Source organism: Malania oleifera, chromosome 8 (assembly GCF_029873635.1).
Source record: "Malania oleifera isolate guangnan ecotype guangnan chromosome 8, ASM2987363v1, whole genome shotgun sequence".
NCBI lineage: Eukaryota > Viridiplantae > Streptophyta > Magnoliopsida > Santalales > Ximeniaceae > Malania > Malania oleifera.
Window position 1 is genome coordinate 22,958,680 of NC_080424.1, and position 20,001 is coordinate 22,978,680.

The 20,001-nt window shown below is 36.4% G+C and overlaps 1 protein-coding gene across 1 annotated transcript in view; it reads left to right on the forward strand.

Moving 5' to 3' along the window:
* Positions 1–458: 458 nt before the first annotated feature.
* LOC131161748 (vacuolar protein sorting-associated protein 9A-like) overlaps positions 459–20,001 on the forward strand; it is a 31,630-nt gene continuing 12,087 nt past the window's right edge. Inside the window, exons 1-4 of the mRNA XM_058117706.1 lie at positions 459–771; positions 3,505–3,652; positions 11,422–11,592; positions 16,769–16,948. Coding sequence (XP_057973689.1) covers positions 662–771; positions 3,505–3,652; positions 11,422–11,592; positions 16,769–16,948 — 609 coding nt within the window. The 5' untranslated portion in view covers positions 459–661. The remainder of the gene's footprint in view (positions 772–3,504; positions 3,653–11,421; positions 11,593–16,768; positions 16,949–20,001) is intronic.

The following is a 20,001-nucleotide window of genomic DNA, read 5'->3' on the forward strand; positions in this document are numbered from 1 at the left end:
TAAATTTTATTGGATTACCACATTGTGGTTGTACCTTACAATTGAAAACTACCTTAATTTTTTTCATTAAGGTTATAATATTTTGGCAAAAAAATATTTATGTGCATGCATACAAGTTAGTGAGTAATAAGTTAATAAGCCTATTTAGTTCTTGGCAATGCCAAAAAAAAAAAAAAAAAAAAAAGTTGTCAAATACTCACAAAAATATAATTTAATATTTATAAATCCTTAAAATTATCAAATATTGAATTTACTAAAATCTTATCTAATGTTTAGTAATTTGGAAAAAAATAAATTAAAAAATTATATAATAAGTGTATAAAATTATAAAAATTAATTATGAAACAAAATTACATAATTAATATAAAAAATTATAAAAATTAATTATATTTCATACCGGTTTGTTTTTGCTTATCAAACATATTAAATAAGCTTATTCCCAAAATATTTCAAATCATGAACAGAGTGAAACCCTGCTACTTTAGACGATTAGGCGGGTGCGGCCAACTGCCGTCCCTGCTGTGCTACCATATTACTTTTCTGAACAGTAAAAACTAGAGAGCACTCTTCTCGTCAGGAGATTGACTTTGTACTGCTCCTCTCTCTCTCGCTCGATGGCAATCCGATCGGCCGGAGTTTGATCAGACGGCGCAGATTCCCGATGGAGAACGCCGACGTGTTGGGGCCGTCGACGGCGCCACTGACCTGGCACGACTTTCTGGAGCGGATGCGTCAACCGTCGGCCTCAGACTTCGTTAAAGCCATCAAAAGGTATTGCATTTCCATCTTCCTCGACTCCCTTTTGTTTAATTCTTGCGTCTTATAGAAATTAAATGAAGAAATTCATCCTTCTAATTATACATTTACTGTTCTCGATTTAGCAGCTGAGTTGGGTTTTGTTTGATTGACACTTTGGAAGAATTTAATTGCTTTTCAAAATAAAAAGCGAATAGTTTTTCGTTATGAAAGCAATAAATGTGCACCCAAAATGTTAAACAGACAATGGCTTGGTTGTTTCCTGTACCCCATTTATTCTTTTACTCTATCCGTTGGCAATTTGTTGCCTTTAGTTATCTTGAGGCTTTATTGTGGAACATTCTGCCCATGCTTGTCGGTGTTTAATGGCAATTTAGTCGGATGACTAGCATTGTGAATTATTATTAATTTTTCTGTTGTAGTCCTACTGTATACCTTTTTTTTTTCCTGCCAATGACATCATGCCTCCAACAAAAAAAGAAACGAAAAAAAGCTTAGTTTATATGGGGCCTATACTGATGCAGTCACAGTCCTGGGTAATCAAGCACAGATGTGGAGGTTTAATTCTTGAAAGCTGCCCTTCCATGCAACAATATTGGAGGTTAGGACTGTATTAATTACCTCGTTGGTGTGACAGCTGCGGGAAATGACTTTGCGCATTGTGGTTTTGGTTGATTAGTTCTTTCCAATTCATTGTCTTGTTTTTGTGGTTGAAAGTCATGTCACATTTTATAGTGGAGTCTCTTTAGCCTAATTTGTGCTTAAGTACACAAGATGAGAAAGAGAAACACGATAATTGAACAGTAAACTGAAGTTCTTTTTTGGAATGAGATATGGATGCATGTGATTGTGTGTACCCATTAGCTTGTAGTCTTATCTTTTTAGTTGATAGGTTGTTATCTCATATGCAAATCACTATATTAAACTTGAAGTTCTGTTCTTTGATGTATGGTGATAATGCACAAAAGCATATTTTGTGATTGTTTTTTTCAATATTGAAGTAATCCATTGATATCATTGATGCAACTTGTATGTAAAATTTGGTGCTGTTGATTTTCATCATCAGATCCTTAAAGTAGTGTTTTTTTGTTTGGGTGGGGAATCTACGTTGTAGTTTTTGGAAAGTAAGGATATTTAGGTCCTATTTGGGGATTATGTGGCTTTTGGTATAGTGGCTTCAAAATATAACTGTGGAAAAAGTGCTGGTTGTTGGGAAGAGTATATGTGTTTATTAACTGTCTTGTTGAAGTGCTTTGAGGCGTTTTTATTGTCTGAAGTCTCCTTCTGCTTGGCGAGTACACTTATAAGCACTAGTAACTCTAAATTGATATTAATGTCCCTAGCAGGAAGTACTTATATGTCTATTTGGTGACAGTTTAATATGTTGAATATCTGATGTCCTCGAAGGAAACATTTATAATGGTGTACTTGATGCTGTATGTCCAACCTCTCCTTGGTTACTCAAACCCTTTGACTTCACTTGTGAGGTGGAACATTGATTTTATTTAGTAGAACATGGTTCTTTTCTATCTTATTGTTTGTGCTAGTGGTAAAATCTTTCAAAATAATGCTGAATATGAACTCAGATAGATATTGCTTAAAGCCATGAAGATGAAGAAGCTGAAAATATAGAGAAAGGAAAACTCAAAATACTGCCACCCTTACCCTTTGGAGGGAAGATATCAAAAGAAACACTTCCATGCATTTAGAAAACGAATTTTTTAGACATTGAATCTGGGACTTGATGCAAAATTTGTTTAACAAGCTATTGTTGAAAACCCCATATACTTGGACTAAATAACACACTAATGTTAAAAAATATACCTTATTTGTCCTCAATATGAATACCCCGAATCTTTTTACTTGTAGTAAACTAGTAATACCTAGAGAAACCGACAATGTTTGTCTCAATAACCCGCTATGGTAAACCCAAGAACATATAATGCAACCTTCCTAATGAGATTGCAAAATTATGGCCACACTGCTATTGTGCAACATCAATCCTCACTCCCTTTTTTTTTTTCCCTTTTAATGGAAATAATCATGTTGATTTAGGTATAACACCCCCCCCCCCCCCCCAAAAAAAAAAAAAAAAAAAGCTACATGGCATTTGGAGACCTACCACAGGTTTTTATCAAAAGGATAGCTAAGATGGAAATTCCTCTTTAACAACAGTCATATCTGTTCATTAGGCCAACCAATATCCTAGACTAGTGTTTTGGCTTTTTGATTGGCTCTCAGGTTGCAGCAGCTGAATGCCTGCTGAAGTGGTTTTGTGTCCCCAGTTCTTTTGGTGCACCAATGTGCAACCCTTCTATACAAGATCAAATTACGAGATTCTTGAGTGATTGGATGGAAACTGTATCAAGGATTTAATTGTTGGTGGATTTTTTTCCATTTAGAAAAATAAGTGGAAAAATGAAACTCTTTCTCTATGAATATTTAGTAAATGCAAACAAGTAGGACATTGAACAGAGGGACTTGTTTTGATTGAGTGATAATTTGAGCTGATTGCAAGTAATGTCTCTTACAAAAATTGCAGCTGGATTGATCATGTGTCCTTCTACATGCATGTGGGCAGGTGATGATGTCATCGGTTACAAGATTTTCTGTCATTTATTCTTGTTGAGAAGAAATAAATTCTTCTTATGTTATGTCTTCTTGTTGATATAATAGAAATTATAATTTATAGTTCATTTTAAGCCAACATTGTTTTAGGCACTGAGTATGATGTTTTCCATGTGGCAGTTTTATCGTGTCATTTTCGAACAATGCTCCTGACCCAGAAAAGGACAGTGCTGCTGTACAGCAATTCCTTGCCAATATGGAAGCAGCTTTCAGGGCTCATTCACTTTGGGCTGGTTGCTCTGAGGAGGAGCTGGAGAGTGCTGGTGAAGTGAGTTGACTTTTCTAATCTGTTGCATATATTATTTATTCATTTTTGATAGCTAAATAAATATATTAAGAGAGAAGAAGAGAAATTGCAAGCTAAAGGAGGACAAACAGCCCCCAAAAGAGCCAAAAAACGAGAACCAAAAGCAAAACAAAATAACAAATCTAAAGTAAAAACTAATTAAGAAAATCCTCTTTTAGGCCTTTCCTTCATAATTAATTGAACAAAGCAAGTTTGCTGGCTCTCACTGCGCCTTTTTACCTTTCTCCTTTTCACCCAAACGAACTTCTTGACCTCCAGGATCTAACAACCACAAACCCATCTTATCCTATAATTGTTGGGCTTCTACATCCTTCTCATTAATCTCCTCTGCAGTAGAGTCAGGGGTAGGCAAAATACCATTCCCAACCACACCATAACTTGCTGCATATTAATCATGCTATTTATTTTAAAAAAATGTAATCCCCAACTGACACATGGGAAATATCTCCAGCAATGTTAGAATAATCTGAAACATAATCAAATTGTTTTTGGAACTCATCTTATAGTAACCAGCCATGAGAAGCAAATGCACTTTCATAATCAGACATTTGACCCCAATTTTTAGTTTACATCTCCCTTACTGCCCTTTGTCACTGGGCTCTGCTTTGAGTCATTCAAATCTTCCTCAATACAACAGCTACCATCCATATTTATTTTTTAAAATTTGCTCCCCCTGAAAAGAATAGACCTTAATGAGCTCAAGCACTTGACAATCCTTCCTAGTGATAAAAAACTCATCCTCTCCATTAACTGTTCTGTTGCAACAATAGTCTGAACCTTTTACTTCACTCTTCCATTGCCCTTCTCGTCAACCAGTGTCAAAGGCCAAACACTTCACGCCTTGTGAAGGCCATGTGGAACTAGCTTAAAAAAAAAACACTCTTGCTTAACTAGTTAGCCAAAGTATATCACGGTTTACATAAGAACATGTTCCCAACAGTTGAATGCAAACTAAGTGGAAACAGTAAGCAATTCATGTAAGCAAATGACAATCACGCGAATGATAACTCTATAGGCAAGGTGTGTTTAGCAAGGTTGGCAAGTAGGCTAAACATGTTTACAAATGCTACTGAGTTTACCATGACTGATGAACACTCACCCTTCCCCAAAAGAGCTGATGTAGGACGGGAAAGGGTGGTCTATGTCCTACGGTTCAACCCTCACAATCACATACATTCGAGGCACTTTAAATTAATAATTAGATTAACAAACATAAACACAATAAATCAAAGGACATTTCACATGTTGGGAATTTTGAAAGGGTGTATGATGCTGTCCAAGATTTATTCCCAATTGGTTCTTTCACAAAGGTATTAAGTTAGATGCAGCAAGGATGTTATTTCAATATTTCAAGAATAAAATTCTAAGTTTAGCACAGCAATATTCCACAATTGATTTCAAGCTAGCAAGTTGAAATATTGAAGTCTATGGATGCAAAGGCTTATCAAATATGAAATTTCAGAAATTGAAGATAGGGCTTTAACAAGATTTAGTAAAGGTTCAAATAGATACTGATTTACCAAGAGTTTCAATGGATGCTAGACGTTGCCCAACACACAGTTGGATTACACCGTAGGTCCTTGGATCAAGCTTGTGAGATACCAATTGAACGCAGCAATGCAAAGGATTGATGGTATCCGTGTGGTAATATGAAAGTGCTGGCCGTGTGGATGTAACTTTGGTGGTTGTCGTGAGAGTGAGGGATGGAGGATATGGAGATGGAGTTGCTGGATAGGTTAGTGGTCTCTCACTACTTGATCTCCAGAGAGAATGACGTAGCCTCTCACTACACAATTACAAAGATTGGACAAAGCTAAGAAACTTCAACAAAGGGAAAGTCCTTTCAATATCAATACTTTTCTCTCTACATAGTTCTTACAATGAAGGGGTATATATAGCTAGCATGGGGGGACAAAGACATTAAACAACTAACAATTCCCACACAACCATGGGAGACACAAATAATAAAGACACCAACTTACTAGACACAATAAATACTCACACAACTTACAACACTCCAACTTACAAGACATATTAAATACTAAGCACAACTTTCTAACACACAACTTACAAAGGACAAACACATGCAAGCAAGTTGTCTTGCATGTTTACAAAATACAAAACAAAAGTCAAAGGGAGGCCCAATTCCGCGTGGGACCTAATGGAGCTGTGTGGGGCCCACATGGGTTTTGAACTCAGATTTGTGTCGGCATAACAACTTGGGTCTTCTTATGCTGAAAATTTTCAAGATACTCCATGTATACCTGCCAGAATTATAAACCAATGTGGACATCGGGTGGCTGTCCACGTGTCGCCATATCGACGAAGGACAAGGGTAAGGCTGCTGGTCCCCATCAAGAGCTTTATATTGTATTCTATCTGTGATAGTAGAAAACATCAAAATAACCAAGGAGTTATACTCCCATTTTATATGAAGGCATTGATACGCTCTATGAACAATGGTAACCCATTCCATGCACACAAGACAAGTGGTCATAGGCAAGCATAATGCCCTAAACAAGCTTGGCTTTTGACAACTAGCTACTCATCTTATCCATTAACTTCTACATCACCACTCTGTACTTATTGCTTTACTCCTTCATTTGAACCCTTAACCCTTGTGCATAAACCTCCTTTGTAGAAACTTGCCCTTTCCTAATCCCTATGGGTAGTCCCGTGTTAGCAGCCTTCAAAGGTTGAACTTGAAATATGGAATCTCCATAGTATCAAGACTTTCCTTTGCCTAATAATTTAGCCATTTGATAGACCCTTGAGAGACCTCTGATCATAGTTCTCTTTTGTGGTATAGCACATACTTTAAAATGTGGAATGTTAGGAGTATGTTATACTTATTTAGATATATTGCTGAAAAATGTGCGATGACACTTGTATATTTTGGAGATGATGTTGTGATGTTTCTAAATCTAGAAGAGATTTACTTTTTGTGAAATAGATTAATAATGATTGCAAATAGAATTACAATGTAATGATTCCTCACTTTAACAAATAAAAAAATACATTATATTAAAAATATTGAATTAAAAAATTTCAATGTCAAATTTAGCATTGTATACTGAAAATTATTTCAGAACATTTCATGCCAATTCGTGGTTTGGTAGGTTGTTATTGTTTCTTAGTAACTCTGGGTACTACAAAGTAACATGTGTTTTGGAGGGGTGGGGGCATAACCCATGGCTTATGGAGCACAAACGTGTAGCTTGTTGAGGTGAATGAGGATGAGGTAGAATCAGCCTTCTTCAAGCTATGTGGTGCTCCATTGTGGCTCAAATCTTAAAATTTTTGTCTAATTGATGAAGGATAACAATGTATTTATGATTTAGGATGAGAAGCAGGTATTTGGATGGATCATTTCAACCCAATTTGGAGGCTTATGTCAAAGAAGAGGGCCAATGGATGATTGGGTCCTAAACCCATATGAGCTTAGTTAATTATTTCTTTATTATGTGCATTTAGTTTGCTTGTAGTTGGATTATGGGTGTTTGGGGGCTTGTTAATATTTATATATGTAGGGTTGTGTTTGTAGTTTCATGTGCCTTTGGGGGTCTATGTGTAATATTTTGTGTTATTGGATTTCTTATAAATAGTGTTTGAAAGCCATGTACTGGTGCCTCAAGAATGTTGAGGTGAGCTGACCTGCATGAAGCGCACAAAAGCGCAGTGAAGTGAATGGGGGTGAGAGGTGCAATGAGGCATGCCTCGAGCATGCTGACTTTTTGCTGATTTTTTTTTTTTTTAATCTTTAAAGAAAAGGACCTCTTTTTAGTTGTTTAGTTTTTCACTTTGAACCCTAGGCTGAGCTCTCTACATAATTGACCCAGCGAGAGAGCTTTTGTCTTCATCTTTATTGAGTGTGAGCGTGAGCTGTCTGCATGTTTGAACCAGTGCGAGGCTTCTTTGTGCAGGTAAGCCTTCTTCTTCTTCTTGGTTTCTAGTCACTGCCAGTATTTTCAAGTGCACACTACTCAGTTCTTCTTCTTCTTAGTCTAATCTCTATCTCTACTAGGTTGAAGTGCTGAAAGGTCAGAGACTAGAAGCAGCCAAGAAGGTTTCTGGATTTGCAACTTTTTTCTTCCTCTCTCTCTCTCTCTCTCTCTCTCAGACCAGTACATAGCAGGTCAGCAGGTGTTTTCTTCTTCTTCTCCTCTCTTTCTTCTTCTTGTCATATACCCCTCTTTTTAGTGAGTGATTGAGGATCAGAGGGAGCTCTGAGCAGTTTGCCTGCTCTCAGCCAGAGTCTATTCAGAGTCAATCTTCTCGTTCTGAATTTCAGTCTTCAAGTCAGCACAATGTAAGGATTAAAGTCACTAAAGAGGGCTTTGATCTTCATATGACAGAGAGATAGAGATTGCAGCAGAGATTATATAGTTCACTTGTTGGTACTTAGAAATACACTACCATATACATTTTCTATAGACTTTATTTTCTGTTTATTTATTTTTTGGAAATGCAGTATACATTTTCCTGAAATTATTGATTTTTGTTTCTTAAATATAGTGTACACTTTCCTTGCAATTAGGGTAACTTGGTTTAAAACTTTAAATGGATTCAGAAGGCTCTGCAAAGAAAGATTCTGCATGGAGGTACACACGTTTGGATGATCAAATAAATAGAAATAATATGACTTGCAATTTTTGTGGTAATGTAACAAAGGCATGAGTATTCTAGGCAAAACAACATATTGTTGGAGGATTCTGAAATGTGAAAGAATGTCCTAAGTGCTCATCTCATGTCCATGAGGAGATTAGGGACTATATGTTGAAGAAAGAAGCAGAGGAGGAAAATGAGTTGTTGCCTGATTTGATGACTGAGATTGTTATGGTGAAGATGAAGAGGATGAAGTTTGGGAAATTGACTCTCATGGTAAGAGACCGTTTAGTGGTTAAAGTTGAAGTTCCCATCAGTCGAGTAGGAGGTGACCTCACCTCACCTTGAAGAAACCGGAAAAAAAGGGACCTATGGATTTGTATTTGACAATTGATCCTTATAAAGTGGTTCAAAGTAGGAAAGAAGGGATGATGAATCAAACATCCATTAATGAGGCATTCTCTTCCGCCCACTTAGTTTTTTGAGGGCAGATTATATTAATTTTTCTTCTAATCATTATGTCCACAATTTCCATGCTTTTACTAAGGCTGCGTATTATAGACCAATTGTGGTTCACCCCATCCCCAGACCCCGCATACACGGGAGCTTTGTGCACTGGGCTGCCCTTTTTTTTAAAAACCCGTAAGTGTCCTTATATTCCAAGTTGCTAATCTATTCCTAGTCTCTTGAACTAACTTCTTTACCTGTCTACGTCAAAATGATGCGGAAACCTTCACATATTTTGACGCCGTATTCAGGCACTAACATAGTGCGTCACTTCAGGGTGACGACTTAGCCCACCCTTGCCCACTTTTCGCTACACTCGGGTGGTACAAGTGCAATATGTTGCTTATAGGGGACGCCTTAGCGAATAGTTGGTAAGAATTCATATCATAATGATTTGATAGGTTTTACGTTCACTGTCAGCTGCCTAACGCAACCCTCCTCTTTTTCTTAGGCATGGGATTGGTTGTGCGTGAAAATATTAGTACATTAAGCACATCACAGGTGGAGTTATGACATGAATGAGGTTAGAAAGTTTTATTTAGCTGAATCAAAATTGAAGGGAACTTCTTGGATTTGGTGGATTAATCAACATGAGATATTTAGAAGGATATTCGGTGAGATTACAATTAGGATGACATGAAGCTAGCCATGTAGGAGCAATTTATGCCTCCCAATTGCCAACACTATGTTCATCACCAACTCTTTGATTTGAAACAAAAAGAAAAGAGAGTGACAGAGTACACCAGTTGGTTCTATCATTTGGCTACTCGTGCCTGATATAGAATGCAAAATGCGGTGAAAACTTCATACAGGAAAGGGTTGAAGCCAGCTATTGCCTTCAAGCTTGCTACATGTCATCTTATTGTAGTTGGGGAGGCAATACTGGTTATCACTTAGATTGAGGAAGGTATGGAGCATAATCCTCCTAGAGCTGCATCAACCCTTTAGTTTGAGAAGAGTACTAATGGAGTCGTACAAAAGAAGATAGTTGAGCAATTGGGTAAAGGAGTAAAGACTCTTGAGCGTTATGGAATAACTTCTAAGGTCCAACTATCAATTAAATGCTTCAAATGTCTAGGTTTTGGACATTGAGCTGCACGAACTCCTACCAAATCATGGATGTTGCATAAAAAGAAGATGATGATGGCATTCAAGTTGTTGAAGTTGAAACAAAAATCCTAAGTAACTAGATGATGATGGCAACGTGAATATATGTTTAGTGCTTTGAAATTATTATCTCTTGCCACAACGTTGAAAAAAAGAAGAAGATTGGAGGCAAACCAACATTGTTCAAAATTAGGAGATTTGTCAAAAGCAACTTTGTACTTTGGTTATAGATCCTAGTAGTTGTACAAATGTAGTTTCTGAAGAAGTTGTGAAGAAGTTAAATTTGGAAATTGAACCTCATCTTGATTCATGCATAGTTTGTTGGGTGAACAATACTAACTTGAAGGTCCATGATCGTTGCTTGCTTACCTTCAAGATTGGTTCGATAATGAAGACAATGCAATATGATATCCTTCCTCTCAAAATTTGTTATATCCTTTTGGGCCATTCATGGTTATTAGGTAGGAAGGTTATGCTGGTGGATATGAGAATTCATAGTCCCTCTCCATTGACAAGAAGTATAGTTGATGCCGTCTCGAGCTTTTCTAGTCACCAAGTTGAAGTGCAATGCTGGTTCCTTTCTTATGAAGTAAGATGATTCTATTCATGGCAATGGACTCCTTGTTACTTACCTAACTCGACAAAGTCGTGTTCTTTTTAAAAGGATGGAATTGATGTAGGATGAGAAGTAGGTATGTGGATCATTTTGACCCAGTTTGGAGGTCTACGTAAAAGAAGAGGATCAATGGATTATTGGGTCCCAAACCCAAACGTGCTTAGTTAATTAGTTGTTTATTATGTGTGTTTAGCTTGCTTATGTGTATTTCAGGGCTTCTTGTAATATTTGTGTATTTTAGGGGGTTATGTGTAAGTTCATGTAGTTTTAGGGGTATATATGTAATTTCCTGTGTTATTGGCTTTCTTTTAATTGGTGTGTGGAAGCCATGTAAAAGGTGGTTGCTGATGAATTTGAGTTGAAACTGAAGGTGTGATTTCCTCCTTGTGTCTCCTTTCTTCTCTTTTCCTTCTTCTTCTTCTTCCGTCTGTCTTTCGCAAATTATGTGTTGGCTGTAGTTCCATGATGCTGCCTTGCATCAATTTATAAATGGTTTATAGACTGACCCTCAAACTTATGCTTCTTATTATTCTCCAAAAGAAAAGGGGAAACAAGCTCTGTTTAGAGATCAAAAGGAAAGAGGTTTTGTGTCTGCATGATCAATAGTTTTAAGTTTGACCAAAATGAATCAATCTATCTATAGCATATGGCCCAGATGGCTGAAATGAAAATTTTTTTTTGGGCTTCCAACAAATTGTGGATAATTTGGTTCACAATCACAATTAATGATGTTTATTAAATAAATTTTTCCATATTATTTATTATTATTATTGTTATTATTTTTTTTTTCATTTTAAATATGTTTATGCTCTAGTTGTAGAAGGATGCCATTTAGAATTTTTGATTTTTTAGTATATTCAGGCACGTGACATGCATGTTTTTCTCTCACATACAGGGACTGGAGAAGTATGTTATGACGAAGTTATTTCCTCGTGTATTTGCTTCAATTCCAGATGATGTAAAGCTTGATGAGCAACTGTTTGAGAAGATGGCTTTAATTCAACAATTCATTCATCCAGAGAATTTGGATATTAAGCCGTTATTTCAGAATGAAACATCATGGCTGGTGAGCATTGAGCAGAGAAATGTGTATTTTATGTTATTTTTTGTTTGATATCTGGACTGACTTCATGTTGATGGTTAACTGACTTCATGTGTATTTTTTGTTTGATATTTCACTTTTTTAGGGCTTTTTTTTTTTTTTTTAAAGACTCTACAATGTTTTTTCTTAGGAATATTCAGGTTTCTTAAATTAAATCCCTATTCCACAATTATTGCAAGCCTATAAAAGGTCTTTATCTATTAATTTTGTTCAGAATTGAATTGAGAATTTGGTTGTCAGCTATTCATCATGCTGAGATTTGTAAGCTAAGTCCAGGTAAGAGTAGGAAGCCTTTGCCTATGACTAGTTGTTAGTTCTTATATCTCCTTGTTGATGGTTGTTGGTGTGTTGCTTGTTTTATTCTGCCATGGTTAAATTATTGGTGTATTGTTACTTTGGGAGTTGGAAGAACAGGAAGATGATAAAAAGCTTGCACAGCTCATTATGTGGTTAGAAAGGGCCTTTTGACATTGAGGAGGTTAGGGGGGCATCATTTGAAATGGACTGAGATAAGGCCCTAGCTTCACCATGGCTTTCTTTCAGGATAGTTGGCAGGTAATTCAGGACATGATGGATATCTTTTGCGAGTTTCATAGGAATGGGGTGGTGGGAAAGGATTAAGAGTGTGAGACTTTTGGCCGATCAGCATGGTTACTGGTCTCTACAAAATCCTGGACAAGGTTTTTATCTAAGAGGCTTTTGGAGGTGTGTTAGGATTCCCCAATCAATTGGGATTTCTAATGTGTTAGGATTCCTAAATCAATTGGGATTTTCTAGTTAATGATAAGATTCCCAAATCAATTGGGATTTCTAATTAATGTGCTATGATTCCCAAATCAATTGATATTCTTTTTAATTTTAGGATTATTTAATATTGGGATTTTTATTTAATGTTTTAGGATTTCCAAATCATTTGGGGCTGAGTCCATTAAGGACTTGAATCGGGATATTTTGCATTCCTAATAGGATTAAGTTTTTCTACCCTATATATATATGTAACCCTATGGGGGCTTTCCATTCAAGCAATAACATAATTCATAGCCTTTGGCTAATTATGGTGGCGGATCCCCTCGAAGTGATCAAACCCTATTTTCTTTTAATATTTTCTCTTCTTTAAATTTACCCAATTTCTCTACGAAAAAAGGTGTTTGAGAGGACAGTTACACTAGAACAATCTGCTTTCATTAAGGATAGACAGATTCTAGATGCCGTCCTAGTTGCTAGTGAAGTGGTGGAGGATGTGAGGAGGAGGGGGAGGGGTGTCAAAGGAGGGAGAGGTGTAGGTCCTTTTCTCAGATTTATCCTTCTTTCATCCCTTGCACTATATACTTAAGGCAAAGAAGGGCTCTCGGATCTGGTTTTGGAAAGACCCTTGGCTGGGTCATGCATCCTTATCCACTTCATTCCCTCGTCTATTTTGACTGAGTCCTGACAAAATAGAGCCATATCTTTTTTTGTTGGGGATTTGAATAGCTCATTGTTTTCCTGGAATCTCCATTTTAGGAGACCTCTTAATGATATGGACTTGGTGGAGCTGTTTTCTTTATCATCTCTATTGAATGGGAGTAATCTTTCTTTGAGGAGGGATGTTCGGTCTTGGTCTTTGGATCAGACGGGGTATTTTCTTGTTAATATATTTTTGAATTCTTGTTCACTCCAGTCTTCTTTCCCACTCTTATCATTTCATCTTGAAGGCTGAGGCTCAAGGCTTTCACCTGGTTGGATGTGCTCAATAAAATTAATACTAATAACTTGCTGCAAATTAGGAGACTTTTGAAGGCTCTTTCTCTTGATGTATGTGTGCTCTATTGCAAAAATTTTGAGACGGCTTCTCATCTTCTTTTGCACTGAATTTTCTTGGAGGATTCGGAATATGCTTTTTAGTATTTCTGGAGAGAGCTGGGTATGCCCTTCTTTGGTTGGTGAACTGTTAGCTGCTCTGTGGAAGTATGGAATACTTGCAGTTTTATGGGGGTTACGGTTGAATCCTAGTGGTTCAATGGGAACAAATTAAATTGGGTGCTGGTCTGGGATAAAATTCAGTATTTGGCATCACTATGGTGTGCTGGTTTGAGGTTTTTCAGAGGAATTAGTTTCCATGAGTTACATAGAGATTGGAGGAACCTATTAGCTTGTTGCTCTTTTGTTTTTGGTACTTATTAGTTGTTTCTTTTTGGATTGTTTCACGCCATTTTTGGGAGGTGCTTCATTCTCCCTCAATTAAATTTTCTTCCTATTAATGAAATCTTCTTTTGCTATTCAAAAAAAAAAAAAAGGGAGGGACGTGTTGTTTAAATTAGACTTTGAGAAATCCCACGACATGGTTAGCTAGAGCTTCTTGGATTAGGCGTTGGTTAAGAAGGGTAATGGAGAGTTTTGGAGAAAGTGGATGAAAGGGCACTTATCTTGGCGACGAAGTTAGTAATAATGAATGGCCAACCTAGGGAATGGTCAAGGCCTCACGATGGTTGAAGCAAGGAGATGCCCTTTCCTTGTGTCTCATTGCACTTGTGTGAAATCGTTGAGTAGTCTAATGAACCATGCTTAGCGGCTTAATGTTATCTGGGGCCTTAAGGTAGGTGAGGGGGAGGTCATTAGTGTCCCATCTTCAATTTTCCAATGACACCTTTCTCTTTCTCGAAGTTAGCAATGAGAAAATTTGTGAGATTCTTACTTTACTAAAAATCTTTGATAATATCTTATGTCTCAAGGTCAACATGTCTAAGAGTGGGGTGGCTGGTATCAACCTTGATAGGTTCGATCTAGAAGACTTAGACATTGTAGCTGGGTGCACCAATTTGGAGTGCCTTTGACATACTTGGGCCTCCCTTTTCTCGCAACCCTAATTCCTCCTTTTTTTGGGACCAATGGTGGAGAGAGTGGGTAGCAAATTGTGGGGTTGAAAGAGGGCTTACTTATTATTAGGCGGGTGCGTACCCTTGTAAATGCTGCTCTTTCTAACATTCCCATTTACTATCCCTCTTATTTAAGAATCTAGTGGAGGTGGTGGAGGCTTTGCAGAGGATTCTAAGCTATTTCCTGTGGTTAGGACCCGGGGATTGTGACAATCTTGGTATAGGGTTTGAAGATCTAAATCACGGGTTCATGCGGTGCTTGGGCTTCAAGGATGTTTTGTTTAAAAAATGCTCTCTAGGTGGAAAATGGCTTTTGAGGTTCCCCTTGGAGAATCCCTTTGGCACATGGTAATTGGAAGCTAGTATGGTTTGCATCAGAATAGGTGAGATACTACAGGAAGTGGCAATACTTCCATTGCTGGCCCTTGGAAATTCATATCTCAAGTAGCCCACTTGTTCCTTCCTCTTATTCGCTTTCAAGTTGGTAATGGTAATCTCATTTGGTTATGGGAAGTTATTTGGTTGGGAAAGGTTTCATTAGAGTCTTTGGTTCCTCACCACTTTAGACTGTCTAGCTTACATGATTCCCTTATTAATGCTTTCTACTCTTTGGAAGAGGGGGGAGGGGTTTCTCTCTTGAGATTTTCTTTTTTTCAGAAGTCTCAATGAGAGAGAGGTTGATGATCTAAATCATTTTATTTGTATTGCTGGATCCTTTTTCTTTTGGAGCAAGAGATGATTCAATAATTTGGATAGGGGATTCCTCTAGCTCTTTCTCCACAAAATCTTTCCTCTCTCAGCTTATGAAATCCTCGAGTCCTTGCTCTTTCCCCTTCAATAATTTCATTTGGAAAGCAAAGGTTCCTTTCAAATCAAAGCTTTCATGTGGACTGTGGCACTTTGTAAGTTAATACCAATGATTTGCTGCAGTTGAGGTGACCTTATAAGGCTATATTCTGGATATCTACTTCATGTGTTCTGAGTCAAATGACACCACTGACCACTTGTTTTCCCATTGTCAGGTGGCTGAGTGGCTTTGGATCCTCTTTTCTTCAGTTTTCAGTGAGTCCATGGTGCTTCCTTGGACTGTTGATACTTTCTTGGAAGGCATGCTATAATGGTTTTGGGAGGAGCAAGAAAGGGCTGGCCTTATGGAGATGTGCTCTCTTCGCCCTCTTTTGGACATTGTGAACCAAAATGCTAGGATTTTTAATCTCAGAAAATTCCCTGCTTAATCTTGTTTGGGGTAGAGTTGTTTTCCTTGTTTCCTTTTGGACTCGCTCTTTTGATTTTTTTTTTTTTTTGGGGAATGTTATTGTCAGATATTCAGAGGGATTGGAGGGGGTTTTATTGTAATTATGTTTTGTTTCTTGTAGGAGGATTTCTTATCCTCAGCTTCTTTTAAGAGAACTCTTCTGCTAGTGAACTTTTTCTATCGATATATATATATATATATACACACACACACACACACACACAGATATATATATATAGATGCATGTCATTGATAACAAGAAATATGCAGCAGAACATCTTCTATCATTGGGACAGAATAGCGGTATACACTTACATTTGTGTTTCGAAATAAATCCTAAGCTAAAAATAAACTTCTTTAGGGTGAAGAATTCTGACACACCTGTAGCTCTTGAATTCTGTTTGCCATCATGATAGCTGCTTTTCTATTTAAACAATTATTTTGTAAACAAAGAAGGGACAGGTTTTGTTTTAAAATTATGTCCACAAATTTTATCAATAATCTATATTACCAGATGAATAGAAATTAAAGCAACTGTTTTATAGCAATTTCTTTTTACTCGACCAGAAATTTTCAATTCAATTTAGCTGTTTGTAACATTGCACTGAAATCGTTAGGGAAAAAGCAGAGAGAAAATGGGTTAGACAGGTTTGTGGCTTTGATCCACACCCACCCCACCCATCCATTTGCTACCCTTACACAAAATTATGGAGTCTAATTTTGAATAGGCAGCATTATATGGCTGATGTTGTAAATCATGATATTAGAAATGTATCAGTTTGCATGATTGATGTTGTAAATCATGATCTTTGAAATGAGCTTTGATTCTCATATGCTTTTGCAGTTCCATTCGCTCATTTTTGTTGCATTTGTAGTAATGAAAGAAATTTTCTTAAGCTATGAAGAGGAAATTTCCATTTTGGCAATGGGTAGCAATCATGATTTCAACTGCATAAGTGAATATTTTACTCATTTCTTGGTTCCCAACATGGTATGTTTACTCCCTGCTCCTGTAATCCCATTTTGGCAGCTTGCACAGAAAGAGCTGCAAAAGATCAATATGCACAAAGCACCAAGAGACAAACTTGCCTGTATCCTCAATTGTTGCAAGGTCATCAATAATATATTGCTTAAAGCTTCTATTGCGTCTAACGAAAATCCTCCTGGAGCTGATGAATTTCTTCCTGTCCTAATTTATGTTACCATAAAGGTATTTTCACCTTATTGCATGTCTACTTGTTTTGCTTGCTGATATTTGTCACTTGGCACCTTAAATTTATCTTTTTATTCCACACACTTTCCTTGGATTTTGTTTGTGACATTGTTTTTAATTTGCTCTGCAGTGATATTTTTTTTTGGATGGTAAGAAAATTTTATTGTTGTTGTAATTCTTAGAAATGCACTGATTGTATAACTTGACTATGCGCTGGGAAAAAATGCAGCTAACAGACTGTTATCACATACTATCACCAACTTTAGGACTAACCTGTAAGGTCTTTAATGAGATGAACAAGCCACCCCTTGTCCATTGAACCTAAATGGCATGGAGTCATTTTAAAACCTGAACTTGTGTCCAATTTGGAAAGGGAACTGGGTTGGTTGAACTAGGGAGTCAAATTGGTGATGCCAGAATGATATATATATTACAATGATAATATTTCAATAATCCAAGATACTATTATAAAGGTACTAGCCTTAATCACTTGTTTAATGTTAAAAGAATAGGGGATAGGATTATAAAATAAAGATAGTTTTAGGCTTAGAGATAATAAATATCATTAGTGCATATGGTCCCCAACTAGGATTAGTAGAAAACTAGAAAACCTAAAAAAAAAAACAATTTTGGGAGGATATGGATATTGTCATACAAGGGATGTCAGGGTTTAAAGATACATTCATAGAAGTTTGAGTGGACACATTGGAAAGGACAATAATGGCTATGAGTGGATGCATGGAGGCCATGGATATGGAGATAAAATGAGCCCAGTGATTCAATTTTAGATTTTTCCATGTCCTATGATTTGGTTACATTGAATACATGCCTTGAGAAAAGAGAAGAACACTTTACCTTTAAAAGTGGATAAAATAAAAGTCAAATATATTTTTCCTTAACTAGGAGTGGGAATCGTTTATCTTGTAAGAGCTATAAAGTTATCCTATGTGAAAGCTTGACCACACAACGTAGAGTTCTATATTAGGTATATGCGCTAGGAAATGGAAGAGAAAGAACAACATAAATCTTACAAGAGGACTAGGTGTTGGAACCTAAAGGGAGAAAATATAGTAAAATTTAGAGATAAAATTATCAAAGAAGAGGATAATAGGGGATAAGGAAGATGTGAACATTTTGTGGAATAGGATGGCTAACTCTATTAAAAAGATAGTAAAAGTGATTTTGGTGAATCTAGAGGAAGATCCTTGGACGGTAGAGAAAGTTAGTGGATGGGTTAAGATGTCCAAAAAGCTATAAAGACAAAAAGAATTTGGTACAAAACATGGAAAAATTGTAGAAACATAGAAAACCTTGAAAAGTATAGAGGCAAGAAAAGATGTAAAAAAGACCATCAGTGAAGCTAAACATAGAGTTTATGATAATTTATATACTAGGCTAGATACAAAAGAAGGAGAAAGGGACATATATAAACTTGCAAGAGCTAGATAAAGAAAGTGCAAAGATTTAGGTAAGGTAAAATGTATAAAGGATAAGAATGATAATGTTCTGGTTAAAGAAGACATAGAAGAGAGGTGACAAAGATACTTTGGTAATTTGTTTAATGAAAACCAAATTAAAAAGTTGAACTTAGAAGTGACAAATGAGGAAAAGGCTAAAAATATGGGATTTATCTGCAAAATTAGAGTCAATGAAGTAAGGATGGTGTTAAAAAAGATGAAAAGTGGCAAATCTGTAGGACTAGATAACATTCCAATTGAAGTTTGAAAATGTTTAGTGGATATTGGAAGTGTATGGTTAACAAATCTATTCAACATTATTATAAAAACCTAGAGAATGCCGGAGTAGTGAAGGAAAAGCACAATAATAACTTTATACAAAAACAAAAGGTTATATTCAAAATTGTAATAACTATCGCAAAACCAAACTTATGAGTCATACGATGAAACTGTGGGAAGGGTAATTGAATAAAGAATAAGGTTAGTAACAAGGGTCTCAAAGAATCAATTTGGTTTTATGCTTGGGAGGTCAACAATAGAAGCTATTCATCTTCTAAGAAGGTTAATGGAAAATTTTAGGGAAAAAAGTGCAACTCATATATGGTTTTTGACCTAGGGAAGTCCTTTGGTGGGTTTTGGAAAAGAAGGGAGTATGCAATAGATATACTGATATCATTAAGGATATGTGTGATGAGTAACAACTAAGAATTGAGGGAGAATTTCCAATCATAGTAGGGGTACATAAGTTCTACTTTGAATCCATATCTTTTTGCTTTAGTGATCAATGAACTCACTAGGAATATGCAAAATGAGATCCCATGGTGTATGTTATTTGCAGATGATATTGAATAATTGATAAAAGTAGGAATGAAGTATAATATAAGTTAGAACTAAGGTGAAAAACTTTGCGGTCTAGAGGCTTTAGAATAAGTAGAAATAAAACAAAATATATGAAATGTTACTTCAGCCACATAAGGGGGAATATTGGAGATAAGATTAAAATTGATAATCAAGAAATTAATAGCACTAATAGATGGACACCTTGGATCTATCATGCAAACGGAAGAAGAGATTGAAGAGGATGTAATACCTAGAGTTAAACTAGGTTGGGTAAAATGGAGGAGTGATTTTAGCATGTTGTGTGATAGTAGAATACCATTAAAATTAAAAGGAAAGTTTTATAGGATGGCTATAAGACCAGCCATGTTATATGGATCTGAATGTTTGGCAATTGAAAAACAGTATAGCCAAAAAGTAAAAGTTCTCGATAATTGTCAATATGCGAATGCTAAGGTGGAGGAATGGTATAACTTTAAAGAATAAATTGAGGAACAAACATATTTGCAATAAGGAAGGCATAGCACTAGTGGAAGATAAGATAAGAGAGGGGCGACTTAGATGGTTTGGGCACTTGAAATGTAGGTCAAGCAGTGCTCCAATGAGGAGGAGTGAGCTAGTTATTCTTAATGGTAGTAGAAGGGGTATATGTTGACCTAAATAACTTGGAATGAGGTAGTGAGAAAGGATTTAATAGCTCTTAAGTTAGCCGAGGAAAATGCCCTTGATCATGTGAATTGGCAGAAAAGGATTCAT